The sequence below is a fragment of the Hemicordylus capensis genome, chromosome 6, assembly GCF_027244095.1.
Source record: "Hemicordylus capensis ecotype Gifberg chromosome 6, rHemCap1.1.pri, whole genome shotgun sequence".
Classification (NCBI taxonomy): domain Eukaryota; kingdom Metazoa; phylum Chordata; class Lepidosauria; order Squamata; family Cordylidae; genus Hemicordylus; species Hemicordylus capensis.
The window spans coordinates 46,153,770-46,163,583 of record NC_069662.1 but is presented as its reverse complement, the minus strand read 5'-3'; the positions used below and the strand labels follow the sequence as shown (position 1 = coordinate 46,163,583).

Below are 9,814 nucleotides of genomic sequence, written 5' to 3'. Positions count from 1 at the left end.
ACAGAAGCTGAGATAAATGAACTGCAGTATGCACCAAAATTTATCCATGCAATAGGAGTGGGGGAAGGTTTATTGAGAATGCTGACATTGCATCCCAGAGGCTGAAGCAGTACTTAAGGGAAGTAATAAACCCTTTTATTTGAAACGTTGATGCACTGAAGAAACTAGCAAGTGCTGAGGAATGAAACCAAAGAAGGAAACATATTATTAGCAGTGAGATCCCCTTAATATTTGCTACTGCTTGACTAAGTGTTGATTTATTTTCTCTCTCACGCTGGATAGTTTCCATTTGACGTTTTGCTTTGCTGCTTTAGAGGGGTACATGCTGGACTTGTTCTCTAGAGGATATGACTTTTCCATCCTTTATCTCCTCGGTGATGGTGCGAATTTTTTTAGTGATGTGGGAGATTGGAGCACACACTGGAGGGGGACATTCTGGTACACATGGGATCCTGGGAAACCTGAGGATGCAAAGAAATTAGGGCTGAGTATTGGATAAGGGAAGAAGAAACTCAATACTGAATGCTTAAGGTGAATTTGTCCAGTAAAATGTGCTCTCATTTTCTTTTCAAATTGTTCCCTACCTTTTTTCAAATAGGAGTAAAGGTGGTTACCATTGATTTGTTTTCTTCCATTTTATTCCAGAACAAGATATTGTAAAACTGAACTAAGAGCAGGTGTACACAACAAATGGATTTTCTTAGATATTATTATTATTATTATTATTAGTAGTAGTAGTAGTAGTAGTAATTTTATAATTTTATTTTATAATTTTATTTTATTTTATTTTAAATAGTAGTTTCTCAGGAAACCTGAAGGAACATTATCTAATAAAGCTGACATCTTTTAATTATGTAGCTTTGTGGATATGCCTGTATTTCCTTCTTTACTGAATTTATATGAGTTCTCATTAGGGATATATGCAAAGCCCACTTGAAATTTTGCTACTCTTCAGGGTAAACTAAATGAGCATGCAAATGAGACAAGCATGCAAACAATGCTTAAAGAGGTGTGCTTTCAACTGGAAGTGCCTCTTTTATTTATTGCCAAAAATATCCGGGTGGAAGGGGTGAATACTTGGGACTGGGATACATAGGGTTCATTCTTTCCCCTCATACTGTTTTCCTGCTAAAAATCATGCCCTTGAAGTGGCAATTTGCCTCCAAAGTGGCAATTTATTTAGGGAGAGGTGATTTTCAGTGAGAAAAAGTATGAGGGGAAAGAGTAAACCTTCCCCTCCTCACACATACTAATGCCAGCAATACCCCCCACCCTGTGCAGCTCTGGATTTGGAGAGAAGGGCTTCCAGTTGAAAGCATGCCTCTATAGCATGGTTTACATGCATCAGAACTCTCTTTCCTTCCTTCAAAATCCTCTAGATGTTTTTCCCAAGCACAAATCTTCAAATCCACCACAAGACATTCACTTAAGGCAAAAGAGATGTGGAGAAACCTTCTGCGAAAATTCTTCGGTGTTTCTCCCTGGGAGGAACCCTGACATCCTCTTTGAATTTTAGTTTCTCCTTGGAGGACCCTTGACATTTTCTTGCAGTTTTCAATATGGAGAAATTTCAGTTCTAAACCCTGGTAATGTATACTCCCATTTCATGGAGAGTTTAATAACTAACAGGACACTTAGTGTTGTTGGTAGGAGGCAGGTGCTCCCTACAACAAAACTTGATCCAACCACTTGCATCAGTATTTTCTGAAGGTCTCTGGTAGGAATATTTGGACCCCATTCCATTGAGAAATTTAGCTAGTCTTTTAGAAACTTTTCTTGTAATTGCATCATTAACAATCTCATAACTGAGAACATTCCTTAGATGTTTCTCCCAGACAGAAGCCCTAAACTTGTATTGAAATTTCACTTCATGTCAAATTAAGTGGCATCTTTAGTCCTTAACAAAAAGTCCTGGTTCCCACTGAGGCAGTGACTACTCTGTACCATTTCAGACTGCAGGTGGTAACTCATGGGAAACCAGCATGTCTGGGAGGCTAGGGATTTTTATTTAAAAATATATGAAATGAATGTTTGTTTGTTTGTTTGTTTGTTTAGGTAAGGTGGAATATTCAGCCATATAAGTCCCCACCTGCAGGCTGGAGTTGAATATTCTTGACACACATTTATAATTTCAGTGAGAACTAGACCAACATTCACAACTCTTAGATTTAGCTTTGCTTAATGCTCTTGGGGTTGTACATACTTGCAATCTTCTCCTTCCAACAGACGTCTGTATGTTGCAATCTCTGATTCCAAGCGGCTCTTGACATCCAGGAGAATCTTGTAATCATGGCTTTGGCATTCCATGTCATTCCGGAGGTCAGCTAGCTGAGCCTCGATGTTGCTGATCAGGCCTTGGAGTTGTGCTAACTGAGTGCCGTAGCGGCCTTCTGTTTCCTGCAGGGTACATTCTAGAGCACTTTTCTGAGAGGGAAATACGAGATTCTAAATTGAAGGATAGTTTGGGGGAAGGGTTGGCTATTTCTTCACACATATCAGTGATCCCATATTTCCTCACTCACAGTGGTAAGTTTCACAAAATCCAATGAGGCTCATTTTACTTAAACCTAACTGCGGTTGGCAGAATTTTAGGTAGTGTCTCCTTGTAAGCCTGGAATAAAGGAAATCCCACTGTTGACTACCCAACTTGTTCCAACGGACAATTAATGAACTTTTTGTTTTGTTTTATTCTTCATAAAACTACATTTCATCTTTAACCCAGCTTCATCATTAACCCAATGATCCCAAGGTATGCATGGAAGAGATCCACAGAAAAATGTTATCCAGCCTTCATGATGGCTTTGGAGAACAAATGTTGATAAACAGTCGTAATACCATATTGCCAATTATTTCTCTTGTTATAACATTAAAAGGGTACGAAAGTTATTTATTTATTTATTTATTCTAGTTCTATACTACCCTTCCAAAATGGCTTAGTTGTCAATGTTAATGTATTTAATAGCTTTTACAATAACTTTTTACTTAAGATTTATTAGATATCATATTATTACAGTATCTTTAGATGCTTGTAAGCACCAGAAAGTGCATCTGGTTGACTGTTGTTGGAAACTCAGTGCTGGAATAGATAGACCTTGATGTGATCCAACAAGACAAATCTTACATTGTTATGTCAGTAGACAAAAATAGTTGTCTGTTAGACAATAGATATGTTTGATTAACTGAAAACAGTTTAGAAGCCCTTAAATAAATAATAATAAATATGAAATGTCAAAGCAGAGATAGCAAGAGAGCTCCAGCTGGCTGGATTGGACTGGGTGGTAAGTTGCAAGATGTGTTTGGATCTGCACTAACATTAATCCTATACAAATTTATGTAGACAATGCATGAAATGTGGGCCTACAAGGCATTAAAATCCATCTGGACTGCACAGGGGAAGATCCTCCCAACTCACAAATCACCCTTGTGACACACACCATATTCTGTTGGGCATCCAGATCAATTTCAAGGGCCTGGACAGTGTGTCTCAACTCAATAATCTCTGATTGACAAGACTGCAGCTCTTCACCGCTAGACATCACTTGTTGGTTCAGCTCCTCCATCTTGAAAAAGATAAAAGAAAATGGTGAGGGCAAACACCTCTGTTTTAAAGGAAAGTATCAATACTTTGTGGTTACTTGGAGAGTAACCTTTCAAGACACCCACCTTGGAGGTGAACCAAGTCTCAACATCTCTGCGATTTTTTTCAGCCAGGCTTTCATACTGACTCCTGATCTCATCTAGCGTCTTGTTCAGGTCACATGATGGGGCGGCATCCACCTCCACGTTAACTCTGGCCCCAAGTTTTGAGCGCAGTACATTAGCTTCCTGCAGGAAGGGAAAGCCCATGTTGTGAAATATAAATTACTCTGTGAGCATGGTTTGGTTTGATTTCAGTAAGATTTGAAAGCCTTCCCCAAAGACTTAGGCAAATAACCCCTGTAGCTACTTAACCTCAGCATCCAATTTCCTGTCCATACAGAAGGGTCTGACCTTACTTTGAAAATAAAGTCATTCTAGAATGCTGGCAAACTGCCAGGAGAAGGGGGTTCCATAAATCTGGAACTGCTGAGAGTACCTCTTAATGGTTCATTTTTGGTGAACTGCTGATGTTACAGGATATTTTCAGCTGATCCTTAACATCACAGTGGCATGTAGGGAAGGAGACCATTCTTTGCACATGGGATGGCATTGTAAGCACTATAGAATATAAGTTACCATCCTTTCCCAGGTAAGCTTTGCTTTTACCTCCTCATGGTTCTTCTTGAGGCAAATGAGTTCCTCCTTGAGGGACTCAAGTTGAGCTTCCAGGTCAGCCCTGCATAAAGTCAGCTCATCCAAAATTCTGCGCAGCCCATTGATATCAGCCTCAACACTTTGGCGAAGAGCCATCTCTGTCTCATACCTTTGGAACAGGAGATGTGAAAACAAAACAACAAGCACAAAGATGATCTCTGTTCATGAGGGAAACATAATGTAAACAAGGAGTCATCCTGTGTAGGAAGGAAGGTTGTTATTATATCAGGCATTTCCAAATTTGCCTCCAGAGTAAGTCCTTGCTCTGAATAAAGTTGACTTACTTGGTCCTGAAGTCATCAGCTGCTAGGCGAGCATTGTCAATTTCCAAAACTAGCCTGGCATTGTCTGTCTTGGCACACAGGATCTGAATAATAAATCACAGAGCTATGAGAGTTGTCGGCAAAACGCAATACTACAAAGTTAGGAAGCAACATTTCTTATTCTGGATTCTTTCCAAAAGACCTAGGCCAGGAAGATTCTTCATAGGCAATGGATGCATGAAAATATTTGAGATGCTTTAAATCATAAGGATGTGCAGGACGTTCCAAAGTTGGAATGGCCACCACTTAAAATGGAACACTCAAAACGTTCTGATTCGGAAGGGGGCCATTCCGTTCCGAGCTCAGAACAGGCCCTTCATTTGAAGGATGTTCTGTTCTGAGCTCAGAACACTTGAAACAAGCTGTTTCAGGTGTCCCAAGCTCAGAACAGATCCATCTTATATGTTTGTTATTTCTCTGTGTAAACTGCTCTGAGCCATTTTTGGAAGGGCGGTATAGAAATTGAATTAACAACAACAACAACAAAATAACACCCTTCAAATTAAGGGCTTGTTGTGAGCTCAGAATGGAATTACCCCATTCCGAGTCAGAACGTTTTGAATGTCCCAAGCACCATTTTGGGTTCCAAAATGGTGCTCTTCTGGCCTCTGCACACACGCCACTTCTGGTATGACACTGACCGGGGTAGCAAGAGGTTGTGCATTTTGGTTTTTTTCTGTTTTGTTTTTGGCCCGAATCCAAAACATCCCCATTTTGTTCTTTGTTCAAAATCAGCCAATCTAAAACACCCCAATTTTGTTCTTTGTTCGAAATTGCAAAATCTGAATATGAAACATTTTGGATTTTAAAAAATGACCCCGGGGGGAAACTAGTGAGTGGAGGTGGTAGTGTCCAATGGGTGGAAACTACCACCCACATTTCAGAGGAATTGGGCAAAGGGCTGATTTTTTGTTAATTTTTGAAGTATAGAATTTTTCCCATAGGGAAGAATGGAGGTTTCAGCAAAAGTATAGCTTCATGTTGGGGGAAAAGGGGTGGCCCAGAGCAGAGTAGGGTGGGTGGTAGTGCCCAGTGGGGGCAAGGAAGCTGCCAGAATTATTTCAAAGGAATTGGGCAGAGGGCTGATTTTTAAAGATGTAATGGAGTTTGCACATCTGTAAAGTTCTTCCTCATAGGAAATGATGGACCTCCATAATTCCTGTCCCATAACTGCACTTGTGGGGCACCAGGGTGGCCCAGAGCGAGTGGTGATGTAGAGCACATAGGGTGCCAACCACCCCCATGGGTTGCTAACCCATGGGGTACTGGGTTCTGTTGTTTCTGAGATGTTTTGAGTGTAGATTCAGATTCTCTGGTAGCATATGAGAGTGGATTCATGGTTTGTCATTGAAAATCTCATATGCTACCAGAGAATCTACACTCAGAACACCTCAGAAACAACAGAACCCAGCACCCCATGGGTTAGCAACCCATGGGGTTGGTTGGCACCTTATGTGCACTACACCACCACTCGCTCCCGGCCACCCCAGTGCCCCCCAGGTGGAGTTATGGGTCTGCTGAAACCTCCATTATTCCTTGGGGGGGACCTTAAAGAAGCGTAAACCTCAACAATTCCTAAGAAATCAGCCCTTTCCCCAATTCCTTTGGAATCTGGGTGGTGGCAGGCACCCATTGGGGCACTACCACCTGAACTATTCTTCTGCCCCCAAATCCCCCCTTCTGCCCCGAATCCACCCCAAATAACATCAACACCACACATTAACAACAGCAGAGCTTTGGAAAAAATCAGGCAGATTTCCAAAGGTCATGCACATCCACATCCCCCCCACCCAAAATGCATTTGATCTACACACAACAGTGTGAAACAACAACAGTGAAATGCACACTGCCCCACTGGCCAATGAGGGTAAATGCACACTGCCCCACTAGCCAATGAGGATAAATTTACCCTTAAATTTGCTTAAAAGGAATAAGGAGGCAATTGCCAGCAGATCAGCCCATGGTTTTGCTGGCCAATCTGCAGGCTGGAAGGGCTGGAAATTCAAACAGATGTCAAAACTCAAAATGGAGACTGAAGGAGAAAGACTTTTTGTGATTGCAAACTGGAATTCCAAAACAGCCGAAACAACAAAACATTTTGTATCCGAAACAGGGACGTTTTGTTTTGGCTACAAAATTTTCTGTTTTGAGCATTGGGTGTTTTGTTTTGGCTACAAAACAGCTGAAATGGCCTGTTTTGTGCACAAAATGTTTTGTATCCAAAATGAAACGCACATCCCTAGAAGGTATACAGCTGCCCTGCGACAGCAGTTTTGGAAGCAGCACCAGAGGGGAAAATGCAGCGGGGGAAGGTAAGGGCACCCTCCCCACTGCTTAAAGAAGCAACCCCACACACACCTTCGAACCAGCTCAAACACCGGTCTTTCGAACCGGTTTGGCAGTCTGTGAGTAGATCGTTGAACCAGTTCGTGCACACACACCCTAGTCAGAGAGCCGGAGGAAGGAGCTGTGTTGGCCAGATCCAGCCCGTGGGCTGGAGGTTTGACAGTGTTCTACAGTGTTCTGTCTGCTATCCTGTTCTAGGCTGAACTTGGGTCTCTGCTGAGGCAGGGATGTTTAGAGGGACATGAACCTTGGACAGCTCTGGTGAGGTGGGGAACTGGCTAGCTGTAGAGGTTGGGTTGTGCACCATAGGAGGAATGTTCCTCCAGCAGCTTCTAGCCCTTGCTAATGAAACAGAGAGGCAGTTCGCCTCTTAGTATTGGCTTTGAAAGTGATGATTCTCTTACATTTTGTAGGTGGAGAGCAACTAACCCAATTCACCCCCAGCACAGCATCCCATCAGTGGCTGTTGCTGGTTTGCTTTGTGTTTCTTTTTAGATTGTGGGCTCTTTTCAGATCTGGAACTATTTATTATTATTATTATTATTAACATTTATATCCCGCTGTTCCTCCAAGAAGCCCAGAGCGGTGTACTACATACTTGAGTTTCTCCTCACAACAACCCTGTGAAGTAGGTTAGGCTGAGAGAGAAGTGACTGGCCCAGAGTCACCCAGCAAGTCTCATGGTTGAGTGGGGATTTGAACTCGGGTCTCCCCGGTCCTAGTCCAGCACTCTAACCACTACACCACGCTGGCTCATCTATCTATCTATCTAAAACACTTTGAGAACTTTTGTTAATAAGTGGTTTATAAATATTCAAAGTAAGAGTAGTAGTAGTTCATGAAGCAGACTGCCAGTTTTTATGGCTGCTGCGAAGACAGAGTGAATTGCCCCCACCTCTTCACTGGGCAAAGTGAATTGCCCCCATACCTCTTCACTGCTTAAAGGGCTTTGGCTGATTTTCAAAGTATTGGCCTAGGAGGGATGTTGGAGGATGAAGCATGGCTGTGTCCTCAGCTCATGGTGCTGACTCAGGTCCCCCTTATTTACCTGATGTGGGGGACCCAACAGCTTGGAGTCAGCCAGGGTCTGGATTGTTGAGTGTTTCTTCTCTTTCTCATTTGCTGAACTGCCCACCTTGTGCCCCTCAGTTGGGCGGATTCATGGATCTGGGGTCATGGTGACTGCAGAGGCAAGAGCTGAACCTGATGACAATTTCTCCCCATGATTCAGAGCAGTGCTAGGGTTTCAAATCAGGAGGAGAACCCATTCCTGGTTTCATTGCTTGCCTCTGCAGACATACACTGAATGCAGGGACAGCAGGGGACGTGGCAATGGCGTGTGTTGCTGTGAGGCATGGCATTAGCCAGTGCTTTCCCAGTCCCCCGGTACCTGGGTACAGTCAGTGTCCCTGGTTATTGAATGAATGAATGAATGAACAAACAAACCTAGTGTTTGTTGTATTTTCTCTTCCTCTTTCAAGCAGATGAAAAGTTGAAAAAGGAGTAGTCTTATAATAGTCCATATTTGTCCACTGCCAAATCATTAAACCACCTTTAACATGGATCATGTTCACCTTCTCCATGAAGCTCTTGCTTAACACCCCCTTTTACACACAGGTAAATGAAGCCTAAGTATGTGTTCAAGCATTTGCTTGTGTCTATTCCTTGTTACATTCCCCTCTACTCACTATCAAACTACACCCCATGGGACAAGGGTCTTCCTTTTTCACTTATGCTACTAAACATAATGGGCACAATCCAGCTAAAGGTAAGCACTTTTAACTTCCACTTATTTCAATGGGAGACCATTAAAGATGTGCTTAATTCTCACTCTGAAGTCAATGCTGGTTGAGTTATGCCAATGTCCATTAATGATGATTCATAAAAATAATAATGCAAGGAATGTTACCTGGTGTTGGAGCTCTTCAATAATTTTGTAATAAGACTGAAAGTCGATGCACACGTAGGGGACTTGACATTCATACCATTCACGGATCTTGCATTCCAAATTGGCATTTTCTTGCTCTAGGCATCGCACTTTCTCCAAGTAGCTAGCTAGGCGGTCATTCAAGCACTGCATCAGCTCCTTTTCGTTGCAACTGAAGATCCCTTCATCATGCCAGCCATGGCTTCCAACGAAACCAAGTCCAAAGGAGCCGTTTGGAGGGCAGATGTTGGGCAAGCAACTTCCAGAGCCCAGCTTAATGGAAGAAGATGAAACACTTCTGCTGCCGAAAGCCAGGCTTGGTGCTCTGCATGAGCCACCAGAATGGACCGAAGACATCCGGGCAAGTCCTCCACCTGGGCCACATAATCCCTTGACAGAGCCAGAAGAGATGGTCTGAGCATAGTACTTGGAAGCCATAGTGCCGGTTGATCAGTTAAACTAGGGTTACTTTAACAGGTTTGCAAAACAGCTCAGAAAGCTCAAATTACCAAGGAGTGAACCTGTCATTCCCCATTAGAGCATTTTTATACTCCGCATACTGGGTGTTGGCAAGTTACTTAGGCTCTTTCTCTTGGGAAAGTTTGTGCCAGCTTTCCTGTTGCCCATCAGGAGGCAACTTCCTCATAAAAAAATGGCTCAGATAAGTCAGGACTCATCACTAGCAGTTCTTCCTCATTTATGATCTTCATTTTATAGCATCATCAAAGGGACCTTTTATCATAATTAAGCAGTTGCTTTCATTAATGGAGCGTGGGGATACTTTAGTCCTCTGTGTGTTATACCAATGGACCAATCGTAAGCATCCTTATAAAGTACTAAGTCCCACTGCGGCTTATTTCCTAAACACACATATGACGGCAGCCTGAAAAACTTCAGTCTTCCAAACAGTTCTCTTTCCCTAAAA

The 9,814-nt window shown here is 42.5% G+C and overlaps 1 protein-coding gene across 7 annotated transcripts; it reads right to left on the bottom strand.

Annotated features, from left to right (window-relative positions):
* Positions 1-310: 310 nt before the first annotated feature.
* On the bottom strand, positions 311-9,327 carry LOC128331899 (keratin, type I cuticular Ha6-like). 7 transcript variants are annotated; one of them, XM_053265926.1, is made up of 8 exons: positions 8,872-9,327; positions 4,578-4,660; positions 4,246-4,402; positions 3,664-3,825; positions 3,435-3,560; positions 2,200-2,424; positions 923-949; positions 311-400 (listed from the first exon to the last, which is right to left on the bottom strand). In XM_053265926.1, exons 1-8 carry the CDS (start codon positions 9,325-9,327, stop codon positions 311-313), a joined length of 1,326 nt encoding a protein of 441 aa, XP_053121901.1. The 7 variants fall into 7 exon arrangements, with proteins under 7 accessions (XP_053121901.1, XP_053121900.1, XP_053121899.1 ...); XM_053265925.1 differs by having other exon boundaries at positions 311-405; positions 928-949; XM_053265924.1 differs by lacking the exon at positions 923-949 and adding an exon at positions 997-1,014 and having other exon boundaries at positions 311-420; positions 2,208-2,424.
* Positions 9,328-9,814: the final 487 nt, after the last annotated feature.

Excerpts from the sequence above, each read along its gene's own strand:
- LOC128331899 (XM_053265919.1), bottom strand. The coding sequence starts at position 9,327 with ATGGCTTCCAAGTACTATGCTCAGACCATCTCTTCTGGCTCTGTCAAG. Across the intron at positions 4,403-4,577 it reads GCTGATGACTTCAGGACCAA|GTATGAGACAGAGATGGCTC; the intron begins GTAAGTCAACTT and ends CCTGTTCCAAAG. Across the intron at positions 3,561-3,663 it reads AGACTTGGTTCACCTCCAAG|ATGGAGGAGCTGAACCAACA; the intron begins GTGGGTGTCTTG and ends ATCTTTTTCAAG.